At 44.6% G+C, this 25,398-nt stretch overlaps 1 protein-coding gene across 1 annotated transcript in view; it reads left to right on the forward strand.

Moving 5' to 3' along the window:
* The window catches only part of arhgef17 (Rho guanine nucleotide exchange factor (GEF) 17), a 504,936-nt gene that overhangs the window by 450,833 nt on the left and 28,705 nt on the right, over positions 1-25,398 (forward strand). Inside the window, exons 12-16 of the mRNA XM_085999453.1 lie at positions 5,474-5,547; positions 11,936-12,129; positions 13,874-14,133; positions 15,957-16,203; positions 21,432-21,518. Of these exons, the coding sequence (XP_085855579.1) occupies positions 5,474-5,547; positions 11,936-12,129; positions 13,874-14,133; positions 15,957-16,203; positions 21,432-21,518 (862 nt within the window). The remainder of the gene's footprint in view (positions 1-5,473; positions 5,548-11,935; positions 12,130-13,873; positions 14,134-15,956; positions 16,204-21,431; positions 21,519-25,398) is intronic.

Consider the following 25,398-nt stretch of genomic DNA (forward strand, 5'->3'; position numbering starts at 1 on the left):
ACTCAGCATTCACAGCCCTCTGGGGCAGAGAATTCCAAAGATTCACAACCTTCTGAGTGAAGAAATTCCTCCTCATCTCAGTCTTAAATGGCCGACCCCTTATCCAGAGACTATGTCCCCTAGTTCTGGAGACTCCAGCCAGGGGAAACAACCTCTCCGCATCTACCCTGTCAACCCCCTTCAGAATCTTGTATGTTTCAATGAGATCACCTCTCATTCTTCTAAACTCCAGAGAGTATAAGCCCATTCTACACAATCTCTCATCATAGGACAGCCCTCCCATCCCAGGAATCAATCTAGTGAACCTTCATTGCACCGCCTGCAAGGCAAGTGTAACCTTCCTTGGATAAGGAGACCAAAACTGTGCACAGTACTCCAGGTGTGGTCTCACCAAGGCCCTGTACTGCATATTGCTAACTGAATGGTGTCATAGTAGCTCCCATCTATTGAATTCTTTTAACTCTCACGCTGGTGACCTCATGACAGAGCAAAGGTTGTTTCATTGTGAGTCTCACTGAAGTCAGAATTGGCAGCGATTTGAGCTTAACCTTTTGTTTCTACCTTTTCACTGAAGTGATCTTTCAAAAAGTCAATGGGGATCAGTCCCCTAGCCAAAACTGACTGCAGTCACTGCTAAGGTGAGAATGTTAAGATGACCAAGAAACTTGGGGATCACATCACTAACTTGGTGACTTGGAGCCCTGAGAATGTCATGGAGGAGTTCTTGTTTGACAAGCATATCTTGGAGAGAGTGGACTTGTCAAATAGGTACTTCGCCGATTGCTGTTGAGAAGTTCTGTTTTAAGTCTATCTCACAAATATATTTGCATCAATAATGTAAAGCGCCACCAACATATTTCACTTTGAACATGTACGAAGGGCTGTTATATGTTGTTACAGGTGTAATGATCTAACGAGTGATGGACAGAGTCTGCTCAGTCGTGCCTGTGCAGATTTTCAACTTTTGGAATTTAGCACTGACTGAGTAAATGCAGTCGGCTGCAGAGGGCAAGGAATTAGTGTCTCTCGGCGGTGATCTCGTCACTCGCAACACCATTTTTGGAAGCAAAGAATAAAACCAAATGAAAGTTCATGTTTAAATTTCAGAAGAACAGTCATGTTCAAACTAGTAAAATATAAAAATTATTAAAATTGTAATGGAGCCAGATGTGAAAGGGGCAGCACAAAGACGAGACATCACTTCTTTGAAAATGTCTGGTGCTCAGCTCGGTTTCCAGATTTCGTGTGATTGGCAGTTTTGGCTCATCACTGCCAAACCTCTGAACAAGAAGCTGTTCTGTGATTGGTTGATTTGGTGCCAGAGCTTTGTTGACAAGCCAAACCATTTCCATTCTGGTCCAACGTCTCCCAACCAAAGAAATTCACTTGGAGTCAGTTTCCCGTCTGATTCCCATTCTCACTATCTAACCCTTGCAGTCTGTTTCCTTCAGGCATGTAAAAGCCTTCAAAATGATGGGATGCCAAGTCAATAACGTTCTCCTGGCTTAAGCCATCTTTAGCATGTCATCATGTCCCAGTTATAAATGTTACCATAACTCAGACTTTAAAGAGACAATAATCTCTTTTGATAATCTACATTAGTTGCATGTCACAGCTTATAAAATCTTAGCCACTCACGGTCATATATCATTAACGCACACAACCTCAGGAATGGTCTGAATCCCAGTGATATGCCTGTAAAGAACAATTGTTCAGCAAGATATGCTAAAATAAAAAATTCCTTCATTGTTTAGAGGCTGTTGCTAAGCAACAGGGTTTGTTGATTCATACGGAGATGAAAATCTCCGTATGTTTCAACATTAGCTCTGGAGTGTACGGCAGTTTGGAGGGAACGGCAGCAGCTCGGTCCCGTCGGTGCTGGATAGCACAAAGTTTCCTGTACGTTTACTTTGCAGTGTTCCCCACCAGTGAGATGGTGCTGTTACCTCAGGAAGCAACGAGACCCACCTAAAGCACTGATTTTTTTCCTTCTGGCTCCTACACTGTTAAAAATTCAGTAGGCCAGGAGTTCCACCTTCACCCTTGACCCCAGGGTCATTTGAATCTAATGGGTCAGTTACCAGTGGCATTCCCACCTGTATTGGGCAGCCTGCTTCATGGGAAGGAAAGAAATCGCTACTGGAGGCCTCTGGGCCAGCCAAAGAAATTATTTTAGGCTATGTCCCCTAGTCCTAGACTCCCCAACCAGCAGAAGTAGTTTCTCTCTATCTACCGTATCAGTTCCCCTTAATATGTTGAAAACTTTGATCAAATTGGCCCTTAACCTTCTAAATTCCAGGGAATACAACCCTAGTTTATGTAATCTCTCGTAATTTAACCCATGGAGTCCGGGTATCAATCTAGTAAATTTACACTGCGCTCCCTCCAAGGCCAATATATCCTTCCTAAGGTATGATGGCCAGAACTGAACACAGTACTCCAGGTGTGGTCTAACCAGGGCTTTGTCAGTGTCAGCCATGGCTGATTTGGTAGCACCCTCGCCTCTGAGTCAGAAGGTTGTGGGTTCAAGTCCCACTCCAGGAACTTGAGCACAAAAATCTAGGCTGACACTCCAGTGCAGTGCTGAGGGAGTGCTGCACTGTCAGAGGTGCTGTCTTTTGGATGAGACGTTAAACCGAGGCCCCTCTGGTCTCTCACGTGGACATAAAAGATCACATGGCACTATTTCGAAGAAGAGCAGGGGAGTTCTCCCCAGTGTCCTGGCCAATATTTATCCCTCAACCAACATCACTAAACAGATTATCTGGTCATTATCACCTTGCTGTTTATGGGAGCGCTGCTGTGCACAAATTGGCTGCCGCGTTTCCCACATTACAACACTTCAAAAAGTACTTCATTGGCTGTAAAGCGCTTTGGGGCGTCCGGTGGTCGTGAAAGGCGCTGTATAAATGCAAGTCTTTTAATTTTTCATAAAAATATTGGGGCATAGGGAGTGTAATCAATTGCTCTGTAATTAATGACAGTCCCTGCGTGCCTTTAAAATTTAAATATACTCTCCTGTGCCATAGCAACACTGTACACCAGGAGTGCATGGTGTTCTGAGTATCCAGCAGCACTATAGTCCAAATGACAGGAAATATGTTGTGTGGCATATTCCTGTCATTTGCACCTCATTATAATATTAGAGCAGAGAAGGCTGAGAGAAGATTTGATGGAGGTGTTTAAAAGCATGAAGGGATTCGATAGAGTAAATAAAGAGAAACTGTTTCCTGATGGGTCGATAACCAGAGGGCACAGACTTAAGGTGATTGGCAAAAGAACCAGAGGCGACATGAGGGGAAACATTTTCACACAACGCGTGGTTAGAATTTGGAAGGCACTGCCTGAGAGGGTGGTAGATACAGATTCAATAGTAGCCTTCAGAAGGGAATTGGATAAATACTCGAAGGAGAAAAAAATTGCAGGGATGTGGGGAAAGAACGAGGGAGTGTGACTGACTGGACTGGTCTTCGAAAGAGCCGGCGCAGACTCCTTCTGTGCAGCACTGTTCTATAATTCTATGACCACCCATACTTTGACAGGTATATGGAACACTTGCGGTGGGAAATCCTGCAACGGATGGTGGGAATGCAAGCTGAAAAGCTCCCTGCCCAATTTTGCTCTCCTGCCTGCTGGGTTTATGCCAGGGGGGTTGTTGGTGTAACCAGTGGAAAATCTGCTCTCTGGGTTCAGTCACACCACTAGAGGCAGCAGCACATATAAACATGGGATCCGGAGCACTGGTTGTCATCATTTAGGGCTGTATGAATAGGATAGTTATGATGGCCTGCAAGATCTTCCCCAGGCAGCAGGGAAGGTTCGGGGACCAGAAAATTAAGTCAGAAATTGTGAAGTGTACTCTGTTGCTTAGGTGCCATGGAACTTGCTCCTTTAGGGGCAAATTCTACAGCTCTAGCTCTTGAACTATAATACAAACTACTCCTTCCAGCATAAGTTGGTAGGGGGTCAGGAAAACTCAGCAAGCCTCATACAGCACTGCCTTGCTTGGACAATCCCACTCGTTGCAAACAGACATCACCAGAAGACGATTGTCATATCATATGTCAAAGATAATTCCACAGTACGTAATCTGATCCGCCTGTACTGTTTAATAAGGATTAAGGAGATAGTATCTGAAGCATGGGCCTGTATCTGTGCCTTTATTTCTGACTGACTCTAGCTTTTGAAATGCATACAATTCTCCTGTTGTTTAATGCCGAAATAATTATTTTCTGCAAGCAGCCAATATTAGGTCTTAAAAAGTGCAATGGCAAAGATTGACTGACTCATTTCCTCACTATCCTTAGAATAAATAATAGTGAACTGGAATCTTGTTACAATTTGTATCCCAAGGCACAAATAAATTACTCGTGTCAAGACCCATCTCGTTACTTTATTGATCTCGTTAGTATTATTTTCATTGATATCACAAAGGATGTTGTTTTTTCACAATGGAAAAATCTGCCATTCTACATTTTTGTACATATTTCTTTTTTATATGTGTATAGCTTAAATTGAATGCTGTGGCTCTTGAAGCCTAACATAAAAGGTTAGTGAAGTGTAACTGGGAGCGAAGGTTCTTGTTTGTGATGCACTCTTACAAGCAGATTTCCCAAACTGTTGGTAATGACACCTTTCTACACCAGTATATATAAATGCACTTGAAAGACTGAAATTGGAGGGCAGTCGCCTCACGATTGTGGTTGCAGCTCCAAGCCCAAGTTGTCTTGAATTTGATGAGTCTCACCAGTAATTGAACTCGGGGAGGTTTTACATTTCCCTTCTGTTTTAAGAGAGCTTTGTTCAAGCAGAGACCCACAATCTCCGTGTACTGTTACTTCCCTCCCTTTTTTTCCCCCTCGAGTCATCATGGCCTTGATGAAGGGCCAGTCCTTCCAACCTCTGCTCGTAGGACCCAGGAAAATGTGGGTCCTGATGCTGCCACCATCATGGAGGTTAGGCTGTTTATAGGGTGTGCCACTGATAGCAGGGTTGTCATGGTAAAAGTGCTTGACGATCCCCATTATTTCAACTGGAAAGGTATTGGGATAGATTTCCCTGGACTCGCGCCTTATTCCGATTGGATCGTCGTCTTGCAGTGAACGCAGGAGAATTAGATGGGGAGGAGGACATGCTTATAAGGGAGCCAGTCTGATTTTCCCATCCCTTGAAATCAGTGGATGGAAAATGGAATGGACTCTCTGTGCGATCCACCCTGCCCGATTTTCCTGTATTTACTGCACCTAGGCGATTTGATACCAGGCGCAGGAACAGGAACATCTGCCTGTTGGCTTATTCCTGCAGTAACTTCTTCATTCCCTTTCGAATGGGGTGATAGAGGAAAAAACAAGTTGTTTAATTGTAAAGCATCAGCCACACACATTTCTTCACTGAGTGATCAGCCTTGGCTTTGTTCAATTGCTTTTATCTTCAGTCCCTAGCTTTAGGCATGTTTTGTTTATTTGTTTTACAGCTTTGAACAAAGATCACTGGGACCCAGAGTTCCTGAAGGCCATTCCCATCATGAAGACACGGAGTGGAATGCAGGTAGTTTGTCTGAGTCTTAATTACAAAAGACAAAAGTTAGGAAATTGCTGCTGCTGATATTATGGTAGGCGCAGTTAATGTGGTTGTAGCAAATTCCTTTCTCCACTTATTTTAATTCTTTCATTAAACTAGCGGAAGCAGGAATTTGATACCAGTGTGTTAATTGTTTGTACTATAACCTCACAGGCAGTAATTTCTAGCTTAACGTGGTTTACCATACAGAGAAAATATTGGAAAACAAGCTGATATGACAAATGAGCATGGCTAGTGCAAGGTTACAGGATAGAAAGGGAGCGAGAGACATGGGGTACCAGAGGTGAGAGAGTAGAATCCTGTACAAGAGTGTGAGACACCTGCTGGAAGTTCACAGAACTTCTGCTCCTCCTGGGCCCACAAGGAAAGTTTTGAAAAAATTTGGAAGCTTACCTTTTTAGGCCACTTCTGGTCCCGATCTTCTCAGTCGCTGCATTGGCCTGGCGTGATGCTCGCTGGTGCTTCCTGCTCAGTCTGCTTAGTAAAAATTGCAGTCAGGTCCCAATGATGAGATCAGGGCCCGAGATGCGTATTTTAAAATGGACCCCGTCGCCTTTGGGCGGTTGTCCTCACTGCCTGCTCAGTAGAGCAGGTGAAATTTAGAACCTGTCAGCTCCCATTGGCTGCCAGTGTTTATCTTTTATATTAATTCTCGGCATATCAGCGTCGCTGGCAAGGCTGGCATTTATTGCCCTTGAGAAGGTGGTGATGGGCCTTCTTCCTGAACTGCTGCAGTCTGTGTGGTGAAGGCACTCCCACAATGCTGTTAGGTAGGGAGTTCCAGGATTTTGACTTAGCACCAATGAAGGAGAGAAGTGAGAATGGTGTGTGACATGGAGGGTAGCTTTGAGGTGATGGTTTTCCCATGCACCGCTGCCCTTAACCTTCTAGGTGCAACATGAATTCCATGCTGTCGTTTGTAGTTTCTGATTAAATTCCTACTCCAGGGTGGCTTGGAATGTGTCAGGCAATCTGCCAAGATTAAAACTTCAGCTCATTAACTAATTAGAAATTATATGAACAGAGAGACCTGGGGGTATATGTGCACAAATCGTTGACGGTGGCAGGGCAGGTTGAGAAAGCGGTTAAAAAAGCTTATGGGATCCTGCGCTTCATAAATACAGGCATAGAGTACAAAAGCAATGAAGTTATGATGAACCTTTATAAAACACTGGTCCGGCCTCAATTGGAGTATTGGCCCAGTAATTCCGGGCACAACGCGTGAGTACGGACAGGGTACTCACGCGTGTGCCCGGAGGAATTGCCGGTTTTCAGCAAGCACAGCGCATGCGCTGAAAACCGGCATTTCCTGTCCTCTGACCCAAGGGGTTAAGAGGCAGAACGCGCGCGACTGCACAGGCAGCGCGTGCGCAGTAAAATTCCTTTTTTTTTCCAGAGTTGCGTGCGTGTTAAGGCCTCCGGTCTTTACGCGTGGAAAAACAAGACGTAAGTATTTAGTTTTTCAGGTAAGTGGGCTTTTAGTACAATGTAGAAATTTTTTTTCCACAGGTTTGTTATTTTTAAAGAATTTACAGGATGTTTTAGTTTTAGACCCTATTTTTTAAACATTTATTTTTTTCAAAAAATTGATTAATTGTTTAAAACATTTTTAAAAACTTATTTATAGTTATTATAATCAGTGGGATGTTTTTAAAAATGTTATTTAAAGTTAAAGTAGTGTTTTGGCAGCCCATACTTTTCATGAGTTTGACAGCTCTTACTGTCAAACTCATGAATGAGTTTCCCCTCCCCTGATTGGCTGTACAGTGCTCACCTGATCCCAGCCGGCACATCACACTAATTACGCCGCTGGATCAGGTAAGCACATCGCGCCGACAGCTGAACCGGGCCAGTGACAGGAAATGCGAGCAGGCCCGGGCTTCAGATGTCGGCGCGCAGGGTGAGTGCAGATCGGGGGCTTGCACGCGCGGCAAGCCCCCGATCCTAATTTCAGGGCCATTGTGTCCAATTCTGGGCATCGCACTTTAGGAAGGATGTGAAGGCCTTAGAGAAGTTGCAAAAAAGATTTACAAGAATGCTTCCATTGTTGAGGGACTTCAGTTAAGTGGATAGCCTGGAGAAGCTGGGGTTGTTCTCTTTAGAGCAGAGAAGGTTGAGAGGAGATTTGATAGAGGTGTTCAAAATCATGAGGGGCCTAGACAGAGTAGATAGAGAGAAACTGTTCCCATTGGCGGAAGGGTCGAGAACCAGAGGACACAGATTCAAGGTGATTGGCAGAAGAACCAAAGGCAACATGAGGGAAAACTTTTTTACGCAGTGAGTGATTATGATCTGGACTGCACTGCCTGAGAGGATGGTGGAGGCAGATTCAATCGTGGCTTTCAAAAGGGAATTGGACAAGTACCTGAAGGAAAAAAATTTGCGGGACTACGGGGAAAAGGGCGGGCGAGTGGGACTAGCTGAAGTGCTCTTGCAGAGAGCCGGCACAGGCTCGATGGGCCGAAAGGCCTCCTTCTGTGCTGTAACCATTCTATGATTCCATAATAATAATCATATTGTATTTATAAAATGACTGTCTGAAGTAACCAAAAATGTTCAGACTGGGGGAATGTTTTAGGGAACAGTAGAAGTGTATTAAATCAACTAGGGCTTAATCTCTGGTCTGTACTGAATCAGATGATCGCAACCAGAACAACACTTAGGCTGTTACAATTGGCTGCTGCACCTCTGAGTTAGATAGGGGGGAAAAAGGCAGCCTGGGCTTTCGCTCCTGATCGATATAAAGTGACCCATGCCTGAAAGTGCATATGTGGAGGTTGGATGAGAACAGGACCAGGCTGGGCTGCATCACTGTCTACAGTCAAGTAACCACTTCATACTCATTCTCGGCTCATGTATGAGGGGTGGGAACTTGGGTGCAAAGAGCTGGCATAGACATAGGGTCTATGGGTAAGATGAGTCAGCACCTTCAAGTGAGGAAAGGTAAAAAAAACCCATAGAACGATGGGAACAGGAAAAGGCTATTTAGCTGCTCGAGCCTGTTCCGCCATTCAATTAGAAGATCAAGGCTGATCCGTACCTCAACTCCATTTACCCACCTTTGTTCCATATTCCTTGATACCCTTACCCAACAGATATCTATCGGTCTCGATCTTGAAAGTTTCAGTTGACCCAGCAGCATCCACAGCCTTTTGGGGGAGAGTTCCAGATTTCCACGACTCTTTGTGCGGAAAAAATGCATCTTGATTTCTCTCCTAAATGGCCTAGCTTTAATTTTAAGATTATGCCCACTTGTTCTGGATCCCCCGGCCGAGGATATAGTTTCTTTGTATCTACCCTACGAAAACCCTTTATAATTTTAAAGACCTCGCTTAGATCAGCCTCAACCGTCTAACCTCAAGGAAAATCAAACCAAATCCTTCCTCAGATGAAAAGAAAGTAATAAAGTTAAACGTAACTGCTGCAGCAGTTTGGCTGTCCATGCTGGCAAGCTGGCTGCATCATACACTGTTGAAAGAGCTTGATTGTATACACTGATGTCATTGTTGGAATCTGGAGCCCCCTGGCGATGCATCTAACAGAAATGAGCAAAGCCCGACAGATTGTCCAGGTTATGTCACCAAGCATCACTGAACCCACTAGAGATGGGTCACACTGCTTCTGATAGCTTATAAAGGTTTTTGTCAAGATGCTTTCTGAATCCTTGGTTTTAACTTGTATTCAAGCCTGAGGTGGCAATTTTGTCAAATATGATTACGTTTGAGACATATGCAGCTGTAATCCTTTGAGGCATACAGTAGTCATTCTGCACAGTAATGGAAAGGATATGTGTGTGTTTTTTTAAGTTTATTCAAAAATGCTGTGTGTGTCTCTCTGATTTTATTTTATGACATTCACGGTGTTAGAAATACAGACAATAACTTTTCAGAGGCCTATATAGTTACAACACAGTAGACATCTGAAAAGGTGTAAATATTCTTCAGCTACTCAAAGCACCTCAAGCAATATTGTCTCTGGGATAGAAAACATAAATAAAAGTTTAATCTGGGTACTTTTCAAGATAAATCATAATATCAGGCTAAAGGGACATAGGTATTAAGTGGCAAGTTCAGGATGAATATCTTTATGTAAAGAGTAATTAATACCTGGTCTTCTGGGTAGAATGGAAGAAAAACTTCTGCAATCGTTAAGAGGCAGTTAGATGCTATGATGAGGGGATCTGTGGATTTCTGTGAAAGAATGAGCTAAATGGATGGTTTGACCATCCTCATCTATAATTGTCTTTGTGGTCTCTCTCCCTTATATGTGGCTAAATCATCTTCTTGCTCCAAGATCATTCTGGAGGGGAAAGAAAATCCAAAACTCCTCTTCTCCACTGCTGCCTCCTTTGCCCTCCCTCCCGTCTCCCACCCAAATCTCTGAAGCGATATGCAAGGGACTTCTGCATTTCCTTGTCTCCAAAATGGAGGCCATCTACTCAACTGCCTCAAGTTCTGACTCCCCATCTCCTTTTGTGCTTCTGAGTCGCTATAAGGCTCTCCCTACCCCGCCCCCCCCCCCCCACCCATACCAGAATACTTTGCAGCTTCTCCACCTCCCTCCCTCCCCCCGCCCCCACCGAAATCCTTCATCAGACTCATCTCCATTCAAGTAACTTTTCTTGGACGAATGCTTCTGGTCATCATTGGCCACTCCCTTTCCATAGGCATTGTACCCCACCCCCTCCCTTCAAATCTACTGCCATGAACCCCTCTTTAAAAGGTTCGATTCTCCCGTTCTCTCCAATTGCCACCCATTCTAACCTCTCCTTTCTCTTTAAGGTCTTCCAACATGCAATCTCCACCCAACCCCATGCCCATCACTCCCGCCTGTTGAAATCATAGAAACATAGAAGCATAGAAGATAGGAGCAGGAGTAGGCCATTCGGCCCTTCGAGCCTGCTCCGCCATTCAACGAGATCATGGCTGATCATCCAAACCCTAGCACCCGGTCCCTATACCGACAGCCATCCCACCCAAGCCCTATCCCCGTAACCCCGTAACCCCACGTATTTAATCCCCCCTAACACTAAGGGCCAATTTTTATCATGGCCAATCAACCTAACCCGCACATCTTCGGACTGTGGGAGGAAACCGGAGCACCCGGAGGAAACCCACGCAAACACGGGGAGAATGTGCAAACTCCACACAGACAGTCACCCGAGGCCGGATTTGAACCCGGGTCCCTGGCGCTGTGAGGCAACAGTGCTAACCACTATCCCTCCAGTATAGCTGACATCCAGTTATATAACTGAGACTGTTCTGGCTAAAGTCACCAATTGAATTCTGTGTGATGGTAACCACTGTGCGTTAGTGCTTCGATCTCTCTGCGGCTTCAGTGTGGTTGGTCTTCTCCACTACTTCTCCTCTGGGCGCACTACTCTGACACTGCTCTCACATGGTTGCACTTCTACTTGTCCCAGCATAGTAAGCACATTTCTTACAATGGTCTCTCCTCCCATGCCATCACAGCCACTTCTGCTGTACTCCAAGGTTCCATCCATGGCACCCCCCATTCTAATCTTTATGCTGCCTCTCGCTGACATTACTCCAAACCATGAGATTGGTTTCTGTGTTTTTGCCAGTGACCTACAGCTTTATCTCTCCATTACCATATCAGTTGTGATGTGCTAACACTTCCTCCAGCTAACCATTGACAAGAGCAAAGCCATCCTATTCCGTTCTCATCAAAGCCTTACGGTTCAATTGTCCCTCTGCTGTTTCTTTCTCAAACTGAACCCAACCTTGGTCTCATCTGAGCTTCAAGCCCCAGATCCAGATTATCACCAAAACTGCCAATTCAACCTTCAAAATATCAACCCCCCCCACCCATCCCTATCTCACCCCACTCCCTGTGAAACTCTCTACCATGCCTTTGCAACCTTCAGGCTTGACTTCTCCAGTGCTGTCCTGAACAGCCTCCCAAACTACACCCTACGCAAATCCCAAGTCTGCCAGCCACATCCTAACCTATACAAAGTCTCATTCATCTATCACCCCTGTCCTCATTCACCTCCACAGTCTCCCACTCCCATGTGCATTGATTCTAAAATTCTCCTCTTTGTCGACAAATCCCTCCCTTGGTCTTACTGTAGCCCACTGGGGTAACAGAATTACTCCTGCTGTAAAATATTTATATATAGGTAAGGTTCTTTCACTTGAATTGATTTGTGGGGAAATTGTAAGGTGAAGGAGGTCTCAGTATAGCCAGACATTTCAGTCAGAATGCTTAATATATTAGCTACATTGTGCCCTAATTGTAGGAAATCTCTTGTTCATTCAGCAAGGTGGAGTTTTTACAAAACTAGATGATGAAAGGGTTAAAATGCTGGCTGACAATATTGTGCTGTTTTCAGTTCTCCTGTGCATCTCCTAGTCATGGTGGACCGGACAACACCCATGAGGTTTGGGTGTGCAATAGCGATGGGTATGTTGGACAGGTCTGCTTGCTAAGCATCAAGCCAGTGCCCACAGTGGAAGCCTGCATCGCAGTGTGCTCAGCAAGGATCATCTGCATTGCCTCTGTGCCAGGTCTCAGCGGCACTTCCAGGTGGGAATCTATGTGCTTAACCATTCATTCGTAGCCTGAGAGCTGATAACGTTAGACGAACTTACAAATTGTAAAAAATAAAAATCCATTTTGAAACACCATTTCTACTTGGTTCAGCCAAGTGTATTGTCACAAACAGACTGCTTTCTGTCAGTCCCTTGACCTTTACAAACAATCTTGCTTTCCACTAATATGGAATAAGAACTTAAAAGGCACTTGAATGACTGCCCCATGTTCCCTGTTTGAAAACAGGCCAAGTTTGCAAAACATCCCAGTGAAGATATATGACTTTTCAGTGCAGACTTGGAGAAAATGATCTCACAGGCATGGAAAATTGCACAAGATTGGACTATTGACTATGCTGGAGTCATTATTGTTATTATTAGCATTGTTTGTTTCACAAATGCCAAGTGAGCAGGATGATATCCTGCAGTCTGAGGAGTTTATTTTCCTGATGGTGGAAACCGTTAAAAGGAAAGTGTAGTGCGTAAACTGGTGAGGAAATCCGTTTTTGTAAATTCCCATAAAATTGCATTCTTGTTTAAAGGTGATTTCCTTTCCTCTCCTTCATAAAGTGCTCATATGTAAACAACGATATAGAGAAAAAAACTTGTTAAGAGCTTATTAATGTCAGGAATGTGCTTGTTAAATCTCTTGTTTTGGGGCAGTTAGACTTTCTTCAACTTAATAGTAATTCAGAGAGAGTGATACTGTCCTGGAGTCAGCCCTTACATTAATGTATGAGTCAAAGTGTCTGAGGGATATATTTTTCTCTATATGCAAAGAGTAATTGTTGACAGTATATGTATATTAAACAATTATTCTTTAATTGTATACATAGAGGAAAATATGGCTTCAAGTCTCACATCACACTATCTGAAACAGGGTTACTGTTTTCCATGGAATGTTGCGACATCCCTCTGTTTTCACCATTTCTCACCCAATCCTCACAGTCGCATGGTCTCCGCAATCAGTCGTAGCCTCTGTGCTCAAACCCCACCTAGGGCTACGGAGCTGCAGCTTTCATGAAGTACATGAAATGCGAGTGTATTTTCTTTGGGGGCAAAGCTCTGTGGCGAAGCTCTCTGCTGAGACTCCACATCCTGTAAATCAGTTTCTTGGCGACATAATTATGATCTTCTACAATACCAACCAATCTGCTGCGGTGTTGCACACAGGGAACCATGACCCCCACCACCCCATCGCCAAGCTCCCTTTACTTTCCAAAGTCCTTGAACATGTTGCCTCCCAAATCTGTACCTATCTTTCCCGCAACTCCATATTTGAAAGTCTCCAATCAGGTTTCCACCCTGACCACAGCACTGACACGGCCCTTATCAAAGTCGCAAATGACATACTATGTGACTGTGACCATGGCCCACTATCTCTCCTCATCATGTAGCCTTTGACACGGTTGACCATGTCAGCCTCCTCCAATGCCTCTTCTCTATTGTCCAGCTGAGTGAGACTGCCCTCGCCTAATTCCATTCCTATCTATCCAGTCACAGCCAGAGAATCACTGCAATGGCTTCCCTTTCCGCTCCCCCACCATTATACCTGGAGTCCACCAAGGATCTATCCTTGGCCCCCCTCCTATTTCTCATCTACATGCTGTTGTAAGAGCCATTGTCTGTGCATCCACAGTCATGACTGAGGACAATGCGAGGGGGAAAGCCGCGAGACAGTACAGGGAGAATGAATGGTGATTTTTTTTTTTCCCTCTCTGCTTTATTTTCGGAGACAGGTCAGAGTTGCTCCTTAGCCCTTCCTGTGTACACCCACACCGAACTACCGCTGTCTCCATGGAAGAGCCTACTTCCCAGCAACCTTTCCATATCTCCATTTCAAACTCTGCTCAGTCACTGGGAGAATTGACTGAAAGTGGAAGCAGAAGCCTGAACCCATTCGACAGCGATGACACTGAAGATGATGAGTCATCCCCAAGCCCATCAGGCACACTGAGGAGCCAGGCCAGCAGATCCACCATCTCCTCAAGCACAGGGAGTAAGTAAAATCGGAAACTTTCTCATTTTCCAACTGCTTCTTTTATGTGGTACAGTACTGTTGTTCCCAACTCAAACTCTTTAACTGGGATGATGCGATGGTCTATGTCACAGGCTCATTCACAGCCATCCTCAATAATGCCCTGGTTTGTTTATTTACATCCCTAATTTTCAGTTGTTTCTCTATTAGGTTCTTCCCTCTCTCCCATTCCCTGCTGACTTGCTCACCACCCTCTACCAGTGCCACTCTACAGAGTGGAGGTGTGTGAAAGTGGCACATCTTGGTTATATTCCTCCTTTTTTTTAACCAATTTCTGTCCTTTCTGGTGGGAAAATATTTGCTTTCCGCTTGCTGAGATCAGGAACTTGGCAAGTGGGATACCACAGACGTGAATCTCCCACCCCGCTCAACCTCAACACATTATCAGCATATTGTGGTGCCAAAACATCACATCTTGTAAAACAAAAACAAAAAAATTACCACGGTTTCCAAACGATTTGTTTCTTTCTTCATGAATTATCACTCCAGTTTTCTCCCTTTACGCCTTCTATGGTGAAGTGTTGGCTCAAGCTGGGATATGGTTCCATGGATACTGAGAGGACTATGGTACCTTGCCCGGGTGCCAGTTCTTCATCTGTGAACCTAGACCCCTTTCCAACCAGGCCGGTCTAGGCTAAGACTGCTCTGACTAGAATCAGTCAATTCAGCTTATCATGGGGATTGAACCTGGAACCTTCCTGGTCTGCATGCTCTGTACCTCACCACGTGATGCTATTCCCCATTATTCAAATTAGAATTATTTCTACACAATCCATAGAAATCTTCAGTCGCAGTTAGCTGCTGGCTTTCCAAAGTAACTACAGCCACCAGTCTCTTTCTGTGGGTATTTGCCCCTCAGCCAGTAACGTGCCAGATCTGTAAGGTTCCAAGAGCCTTCTAGAATTGTGGTAAAGGGAGTTGTTTTCAAAAACATTTAAGCTTTTCAGTCTCTTGCCTTGAGGCCCTCTCCTTATGGGGTATCAAAAGCAGTTTAAAATACTTGAAAAAAAATTTACTGCCTTAATCCATAGTGTTCGTCTTGCCTGCTCCTCCCAGCTAATTAACAAAGTCATGCCTTGTGAACCTGGTACAGGTAGGGGATCATAATGAGCAAGTTGTGAATTTGTTCACCTGCTGGCAAGTTCCCTCTCCCCAAGAAGATGCAGATATTTAAAGAGAATATAATTCCAAACATTTTGTAACTTCTAAAATAGCTGCACATAATTTGAAAATGTGATTATTAGCGATTCTCACCAAGAAAAAAAGTAAACTTGAGTTCAAAGTACAAATCCAAGCTAAGTTTTCTTGGCAAAATTAGTTCTATTCAGGACCTACAGATGTGGAATGCCGGTGCACCAATACATAACACCATAGAATGGTGGGACACAGAAAACCTGCACAGTCTCTACACAGGGCAATGTACCAGCTTTAGCCAGGCTATTTGGAGATAATTTCCCACAGGAAGAGGATGAATTTGAATGTGAGTCCAACCTGTACCACTCTCACATGTCTCTTAGTGACCAGGTCTAGAGCATCATACCTCAGAATATGTCACGTATCTGCTCTCTTGTTAAGCTTACTGAAAGTGGTGCGGTGAATCCTCAAAGAACTGAAAATAAAGCAAAAATGAGATTGATGGTGAAATAATGATGTAATATTGGAACGGGCACAAAGTTAATATTCTACCATGTGGGAAAAGAACAGCTAATAAAAGAGGAAAATGTCACCCTTCACTTTCCTGCCCAAAACACAGCCAATCAATCCAGAACAATTTTTTTTTGCAGATGAGGAGATGTCAAGCTCAAAGGACTTTGCAACAGAAACAACAAGTTCAGAAGAGGAACCAGAGTCTGATTTCATTGCCAACTCCAACACGTTATGTCAAACAAGGAACAGTGACAGTCCTATGGATGGACGGGCAATGAGGCGTTCTAGTCGAGGGTCCTTCACCAGAGCAAGCCTGGAGGAACTTCTGAGTATTGATCCTGAGGCCAACCAAAGCTCAATGTGGCTAGGAACAGAAGATGGCTGGTAAGTGGTGACTTTCTCATTTGGAGAAGTCATTGGGTAAAATTCAAAGCAAGGTAAATGTATGGAGTAATTTAAGTGCCAGGCCAAGCTGCATTAGGAAAACAACACTCGTGCTTCCCCAGTTGGAGCAGCTCTTTATGATTCTACTCTTGGGGGCTGAGAATTTTACAATCTTAGTTGTTCCTTGTGGTTACTGTTAATGATTTCTCACAGGATTTGTCATGGAATGTCACACTAACATTTCTATAAAGAACTTGCGAGGAACCGGTAAATGGGAGCTGGGACTGAAGTCAGCAATCGGGAAATAAAGAGCAGCAGGAACCCAGGACTGAAGTTGCAAGTCTGGCAGTAGAAAACAGTGGGAGTTGGTATTAAAGCCAGGAGGCAAATAGCAGAAAGCAGAGAATTGAGTAGTAATGTCTGGTCTGAGGGAGCCATCAGAGCTGGGGCTGGTGTTGGGTGAGAGAGCGCACTGGAGCTGGGGCTGGTGTTGGGTGAGAGAGCACACTGGAGCTGGGGCTGGTGTTGGGTGAGAGAGCGCACTGGAGCTGGGGCTGGTGTTGGGTGAGAGAGCACACTGGAGCTGGGGCTGGTATTGGGTGAGAGAGCGCACTGGAGCTGGGGCTGGTATTGGGTGAGAGAGCACACTGGAGCTGGGGCTGATGTTGGGTGAGAGAGCACACTGGAGCTGGGGCTGGTATTGGGTGAGAGAGCACACTGGAGCTGGGGCTGGTATTGGGTGAGAGAGCACACTGGAGCTGGGGCTGGTATTGGGTGAGAGAGCACACTGGAGCTGGGGCTGGTGCTGGGTGAGAGAGCACACTGGAGCTGGGGCTGGTGTTGGGTGAGAGAGCACACTGGAGCTGGGGCTGGTGTTGGGTGAGAGAGCACACTGGAGCTGGGGCTGGTGTTGGGTGAGAGAGCACACTGGCGCTGGGGCTGGTGTTGGGTGAGAGAGCACACTGGAGCTGGGGCTGGTGCTGGGTGAGAGAGCACACTGGAGCTGGGGCTGGTGTTGGGTGAGAGAGCACACTGGAGCTGGGGCTGGTGTTGGGTGAGAGAGCACACTGGAGCTGGGGCTGGTGTTGGGTGAGAGAGCACACTGGAGCTGGGGCTGGTGTTGGGTGAGAGAGCACACTGGAGCTGGGGCTGGTGTTGGGTGAGAGAGCACACTGGAGCTGGGGCTGGTGTTGGGTGAGAGAGCACACTGGAGCTGGGGCTGGTGTTGGGTGAGAGAGCACACTGGAGCTGGGGCTGGTGTTGGGTGAGAGAGCACACTGGAGCTGGGGCTGGTGTTGGGTGAGAGAGCACACTGGAGCTGGGGCTGGTGTTGGGTGAGAGAGCACACTGGAGCTGGGGCTGGTGCTGGGTGAGAGAGCACACTGGAGCTGGGGCTGGTGCTGGGTGAGAGAGCACACTGGAGCTGGGGCTGGTGTTGGGTGAGAGAGCACACTGGGGCTGGTGTTGGGTGAGAGAGCACACTGGAGCTGGGGCTGGTGTTGGGTGAGAGAGCACACTGGCGCTGGGGCTGGTGTTGGGTGTGAAAAAAGTGGGAGCTGGGATTAGAATGGGTGGTGGGAGAGCGCAGTGGGAGCTGGGATTGGAGTCCCTCCCTTCTTCCATTTGACCCACTCCTGACACCCACTATATCAAGACCCTTAAACAGTACAGGTTCATAGAATCATAGAATCTTGCAGCGCAGGAGGCCATTCGGCCCATTGTGCCTGTGACAACTCTTTGAAAGAACAATCCAATTAGTTCCACCCTCCTCTTTCCCCGTAGCCCTGACAATTCTTTCTTTTCAAGTATATATCCAATTTGTGTGTTTCCGTCACATCGCTAAGTCTTTGAAGACTAACCGCTAATATCAAAACAAAATATTTTGACTTCCAACAGACTCCATTGTTGATTTCACAAATGATTACATGATTGATGCCTAACTACAAAATAAGTTGTTTAACAATAAGTCTAATTCCAATGGTGGCAGATAACTGAAGTAAAAATGTTAATTAAGAACATAAGAAATAGAACATAAGAAATCAGAGCAGGAGTAGGCCATTCGGCCCCTCGAGCCTGCTCCGCCATTCAATAAAATCATGGCTGATCTGATCTTGGCCTCAACTCCACTTCCCACTCGCTCCCCATAACCCTGTAGCTCAAAAATCTGTCAATCTCCGCCTCGAATATATTCAATGACTCCGCCTCCACAGCTCTCTGGGGTAGAGAATTCCACAGATTCACGACCCTCTGAGAGAAGAAATTCCTCCTCATCTCTGTCTTAAATGGGCGACCCCTTATCCTGTAACTGTGCCCCTAGTTCTAGATTCCCCCACGAGGGGAAACATCCTCTCTGCATCCACCCTGTCAAGCCCCCTCAGAATCTTATATGTTTCAATAAGATCACCTCTCAGTCTTCTAAACTCCAATCAGTATAGGCCCAACCTGATCAACCTTTCCTCATAAGGCAACCCTTTCATCCCAGGAATCAACCTAGTGAATCTTCTCTGTAGTAAATTGGAAAGCTGGAAAGGTAAAAAGCATTGGAGCTGTGCTTGCATTAATGCAAGAAGACTGACAACTAAGATGTGTGATCAGAAAGTTATGAAGAGAGACTGGACAGGCTGGGGTTGTTTTCCTTAGAGCAGAGAAGGCTGAGGGGGGACCTGATTGAGGTGTACAAAATTATGAGGGGCATAGATAGGGTAGATAGAAAGGAACTTTTCCCCTTAATAGAGGGGTCAATAACCAGGGGGCATAGTTTTAAGATAAGGGGCAGGAGGTTTAGAGGGGATTTGAGGAAAAACTTTTTCACCCAGAGGGTGGTTGGAATCTGGAACTCACTGCCTGAAAGGGTGGTAGAGGCAGGAACCCTCACAACGTTCAAGAAACATTTAGATGAGCACTTGAAACGCCATAGCATACAAGGCTACGGACCAAGTGCTGGAAAATGGGATTAGATTAGACAGGGCTTGATGGCCGGCGCGGACACGATGGGCCAAAGGGCCTCTTTCTGTGCTGTATAACTCTATGACTATGACTCTAAAGTTGTTGCTGAGGTTGATAGATTGGACATCATTAGTATCAGAGACATGGTGGAATGATTCCAATCAATGGGATACATATCTAGAAGAATAGAAATTGTTTAGAAGAGAATGTATGGGGGAGAAAAGGAAGCAGTGTGGCAGTATATATAAACTCCAGTATTGAGGCACAACTGAGAGAGAATATAAAAAAGGAAAGGCAGACACAGAATCACTTTGTGTAGAAATAATAGATGGATGCCCAGATTTGAGTTGCTCGAATTTGGGTCCTTGGTTGTAGCCACGTTGTGCTAAATTCTGTGAGACATATGTACTCATTAAAGTGAGCTCGGATGTCCTTTTACCAACAGAAGATGCTCCCGTCATGCAGTAATTATTGCAGCATGTGTCTCTTGACAACTGGATGCTGCTGTAACTTCTACAGTCGCCTACATATTGTACTTGATCCCCGCCATTTGTAGCTCTCTGGAGAAACAGTTCGAGCTGCTCTGAATTGTACACAAAGCCACCAAGTGGCCAAATTGAGTATTGCAACACAACTTCTTGGTCCTGAATTTGCCGTCATTCCGCCTTTGAAACTGACCGAAATCCGGAAGTTGCGGTCTGTCAATGACAGCTCTGAAACTGGCTGCCCTGTGGCCACAGAGCCGGCGATCAGTGAAATCTTATGCATCATGGAAACTGATGAAAACTTCGTCTCTTCTGCAGTAATTACGCTGTTAAATTCCCCACTATAAGTTAGACCCAAAGGGATCAGGTGTAACTGGGGTTTTAACATTGTTATTACTGCTAAACAAATGTTAAGGGCCTGGAAAACTAATTTTAATTTTGTGTAGTGTGAAATTTGTCCATTTTAATATTTAAAAAAAAGATTTCTAAGAAACTTTTCAAAAATGTTTAATTTTTTTAAAATGTATGCATCTTTATTTCAGGTTTGCCTTTTCCCAATGCGAGAACCCCACTCTTTCTTTTGCTCTCACTAACTATTTTAAAAAGTTAGAATTTTAAGAGCTTACTCACTTCCTTGTTCGCAGTCTGAGAGAATTCTGTCTTTTGATTGGCTACTTAGACAGCCTGTTGACGTCACAACAGTTCAAACAAGGGGATTCCCATTAAGTTCCATTGAAAGTCGGAAAACCCGAAGTTCTCGACACACGGATCACGAGATCCTTGTGCGGAGCGTATTTCGGGGCCGGCAGCGACGCCTTGGCTTCACTGCTGACCGCACATGTAGAGAGAATTTTAAACAGGTTTTGGATTTTATTGCACATAGAGCACAAGAGGAAATCTTCCCCATAGAGCTTAACTACAGCTTTTTGGGTTAAACTGATAAAACATCAACAGGCAGAACCCCCCCCCAAAAAAAATGAATGGCCTGTGACGTAAGAAAACTACTAGGCACTTGGTCTAAGCGTTGAACAAAGCTTTAATCAGCTGTTTTACAACATGGAGGTCTAGTTGTGTCCTTCACTAGTTCCTGTTAACGAATGTCCTGAGCAAGCTGGGCCCATGCCCGAGTAGTTATACTCTCCCTGGACAGCGCCACCAGCAGGCCGCCCAGTATCATTTCATAAGTCATTTCCACATGAATGACAAGATTCATGTCAGCCTGTGTTTCTCCAAACCACTTGAAGGCACTGCAATGTGTTTCAAATGGAACTAGTTCAATAGCAATTATGGCTCCTTCCATTTGGATCCTTCCCCCCTGCTTAGCAAGCATAGGTTTTCTGTGCAAAATCTTGGAATTGAGTAGAGCAGAGAGAATGAGCTGTCGGTCGATAAGAGAAGCTGTTTGCGAGCAGCGCAGTGTCTGGGAAGTAGAGCCGGGTCGAGTGAGCCAAAGGGGAAACAGCAGCACCGACAGGTGAGGAACAGGCTGCAACCTTGGGAGTTGTTATTTCAACTGGAAAAGTCTCACTGAAAAGCCTCACTAAAAATCAGATGTGGTGAAAGCCTGACTGAAAATGAGCTAAAATACCAAATGGGAACATACTCAACACTGAAAGCAGGAACTCTAGGTACGGCACCTGGAGCTTGATTTCGGTACTGCAACAAGCTAATGGAATGGGTGTAAGATAAAGCAGGAATTATGTGCTGAAGGTACCACTGGGCAAAGTGTTCACAACTTTCTGAGAGTGCGGCAATGTTGGACCACCTCCTCTCTCAAGCAAACTGTTTGTCTTTCAGCATTCACGTCTATCAGTCGTCTGATAACATCCGTAACCGGAAGAACAGTATGAAGATGCAGCACTCTGCAGCGGTCATGTGCATCCTGTAAGTGCAAATACAAAGATTTCCATTTATTTTTAACCCACTCTTTAATAAAGCATCCGAGCTCTTGCTCTTCCCCATTGCCGCTCCAGTTTTAGTTTCCCGTTTCTATTGTCATGGTCAGCTGGGAGAGAGGATGGGGGATGAATGGAGCCACCACTCTTCTGCCTGGCTCTGATTTTGTTTTAATTGAGAAGCCAGGTTAACAGCAAGGCCCATAGTGCTAGGCGCCACTAAAGGTGGAGAAGAGTAAAAAGTGAAAGTGAGGTAAAGCAGGAAGTAGTAATCAGCTGATGACCAGCTTCGGTTTTAAAAGTTTGGAGATTATAGAAAGTATTAAAGACTGAGAAATATTAGGAGTTCCCAGTATTGAGGTTCTGGGAAAGCTACTGTGTGATGAGTCTTGATTTCAACACTGCGAGGATGTAGGGATGAGGATGAGCATCCATTACAGCTTGTTTAGAGCTTAGAAAGAACAAGAAGAGAACATTTCGAGAAGCACAGATCACAGTTATATGATAAAATAGAGAAAGACCAAAAAGGTCATGATGGAGAATGAAGTTAAAGCCTACAAGTCAAAGAGGAATCACCAATCACACAAAACATCTTTTCTTGTAATCTGTTCAGTAAGTAGAGAGGTGCTAAAAGAGTCTGTCCAGATATGGGAGCAGTATTCAAGTACTAGCCGGACTTCGTCTATATAGAAATTAACAATCGTTGGAGCAAAAAAAAGTGTTTGGCATGAAAGAGGAAGCTGAGCTTCTTGAAGTCAGCTTTAGGAATGGGGGAGATGTAGGAGTTCCATGATCGTGAGACTAAGAATGTCAATAGATGAAGAAAGAATAAGGGTGGAGTTAGCAAAAAAATGATGTGTTGACTAGACCTGCAAAAGACATGACAAAACTAGCTTGGGTTTTCCGATTGGTCATATTTTTACACTGGAGCATATTAGAAAATCTAGGCTGGTGTGTTTGAAGACTTGAAGGAAGGAAGATTTTCAGTGACCCATTGAAGGGCATGGATTGCTCCAGTGAAGATATCAGGAGATAGTGATTCAACCATTGCAGGACTGGAGCTTGTGAGTTGTACAGGACAGCGAGTGGGTCTGGGAATCCACAGAATGGCAATAGGCAGTGAATTATGCTCCTCTTTCACTGGAAATATCCTTGGGGCTTCTCCCGCTCCGCCACTGTAACTTCAGCGGAGGTTCGACATAAACCGTGTTTCTGCTTCACTCTGCCAAAGGTATGGCAGCGGAGCGGGAAAAATCTCGAGGAAATTCCTGGCATCAGTGGTTTTTGGATGAGGTGAGGCACTCTTGTTAGTAACCTATTCAAAACCAATCTCATCACATCTACGTCAAGTCAAGCTGAGGCATCAGCATCTCAGACAGAGAAAAAAACACCTGAGATGTTTGAAGTTGCAATGGACTAAAAATGTTAATCTAACCATTCCCTTCAATGGCCATTTACTGCCTCAGTTGTATTTGCTGTTTGGTGCAATCTAAAATGATGTATTTGGAAAGTGATTGATACTCAGTGTCAAAGGGCTGAATTTTCCGGGGTGGTAGCGGGCGCGATCGCTGGCGGGTCGGGTGGGAAAGTTGGGTTTTTTTGACAGCGGGTTGGGAACCTGCTGTCACCTCGCTCCCACGCACCTTTCCCACAGGCGCATCTGTCAGCGTGGAGCCAACCCGACCTGCAGCGGCGGGGGACCCAATTGAAATCATTGAGATATTTTACAGGCACTTAAGAGCCTTTTTCCCCTACTTTTTAAATTTCCCTGCATGGCCACGGGATTCACGCAGCTCGGGAACCACGCCGGACAACCTGAGGTGTGAGTTCCGTGGCCATTGCTCCAGCTGATTATTTGACAGCATGGAAAACAAACTAAAATAAAAACGTGTTGATTACATTAGCTAACAGATTGATGGAGATTCTGCTCTACTTGAAAAGCTTCTGGTAAATGTTAATTCAGAAATTCCTGAAGGGATATAAATGGTGAGGGAAATCCATTTTTCACTGGCCATTCTCAGCTGTTGCCTTCCAACTGAACAGTAATTGCAGTGAATTGATCTGCACCATAAAAATTTGACATCCCATTTAAATAAATTTTTGTGTTTCTGGTCAGGTTTTCCTCACAGTATACTGTGATTGTCCAGTTACACATTAAATCAAGTCATCAACCGTAACAATTTAATTCTCAGCACTCATTCCACTGGTTCAATTTGCTTTCAGTCCTTGAAGATTATTAATTTAATTTTTCAGTCTGAGACTTTAGGGTGAATTTCTGCAGAGGTTCTCTCATTTGTCCATTGTTAACTTCAACGGAAGAGCTGCAGAAATCCCAGAAACTCATTGTAAGCATCACTTACACTGTTTGTCAGGGATTCCGCAGCTGTTCTGCTGAACTTGCATAAGATTGTAAATCCATCCCTTTACAATTACATTTAAAATCTGCTTAATTTTATGTCTTACCTATACACACACACATCTTTTATTTATACCAGTTACTGATAAAAAAAAGTCTATAGATTTGTGACTAAAGCACCAATAACTTCTCAATTAATGTACTTTTTAATTATGTTCCTGATCTGATTTATAGATGGAGCCATATTACTTAATGATAATATTGTTTAAATATTTCTTTGTCACTCATATATAACTTATATGATTGTACAGTAAAGATTCAATATCCACTGTTAGATTAAACTTTAAATTTAATGTGGCCAGGGTCCCTTTAAGGATCACGGCTTAAAACGCGCCATGAATTATGTCACCAGACCCGCTCCATCTAATTGGGCCGGGTAAGGCGCTGGGCGGGTTTATCAGGCCCCATTAAGGTAAGTTCATTTTCTACAGCGGGATGGAGCCAACAGTGAGGTCGGGACCCGCCAGGGACACCGGCCGCACCAGACCCGCCAAGGTAAGGAAAATTCCAGCCAAAGTGTCTGGTTAGTTACACAAAGTTGTACATGCATCAAAATTATCAGGTGTATTTATCTCAAAGGAAGTCTTATTGGTGAAGTGCAAGGTATTTTGCCCACTAGAGCTTTTTCCCTGCGTTATGCAGCATATCCAGCCAGTAGCAATTTCCCCATGTGTTTGGATCGCCTTCTTGGTCAGTCTGAAATTGCAGCCTGCATTAAGATGGCATTAATTCCCATATTTGTGAGCAGCTGATGCTTTGGGACACAGAAGTACCGTGATGTTAAGAGAAGGGCTTCAGAGCAAAGGAGACCAGAAATAAAAGGGCAGGGAATTCTGATGTTTATTTTGAAAGGTAGCAAATATAGTTGTGTGTATAATTCTTCACATAGACCTAGTACTTTGTATAAAAATGACACCCTCTAGACGTTCTCTCCCCTCTAAATAGTAAGGATGAGGACATAAGTAAATAAGAAATTGCATTTTTGCAGTGTTGCCAATACTTAAGTTTCACTTTCAACTCCCATAATTTGCGGATGTTTTCTCAATGGAGTACTGTGCACAGTTTTGGTCTGCTTATCTGGAGAAGGACTTGCCTTAGAAGCAGTGTAATGAAGGTTCACTAGATTGATCCCTGTGATGAGAGGGTTGTCCTATGAGGAGAGTTTGAGTAGATTGGGCTTTTACTTTCTGGAGTTTAGAAGAATGAGAGGTGATCTCATTGAAACATACAAGATCCTGAGGGGGATTGACAGGGTAGATGCTGAGAGGTTGTTTCCCCTGGCTGGAGAGTCTAGAACGAGGGGGCATAGACTCAGGATAAGGTGTTGGCTATTTAGGACTGAGATGAGGAGGAATTTCTTCACTCAGAGGGTTGTGAATCTTTGGAATTCTCTATGCCAAAGGGCTGTGGATGCTGAGTCATTGAATATAAGGCTGAGAGAGATAGATTTTTG

The sequence above is a fragment of the Somniosus microcephalus genome, chromosome 10 (genome assembly GCF_052327205.1).
Source record: "Somniosus microcephalus isolate GS21.2 chromosome 10, FLI_Smic_1.0, whole genome shotgun sequence".
Taxonomy (NCBI): domain Eukaryota; kingdom Metazoa; phylum Chordata; class Chondrichthyes; order Squaliformes; family Somniosidae; genus Somniosus; species Somniosus microcephalus.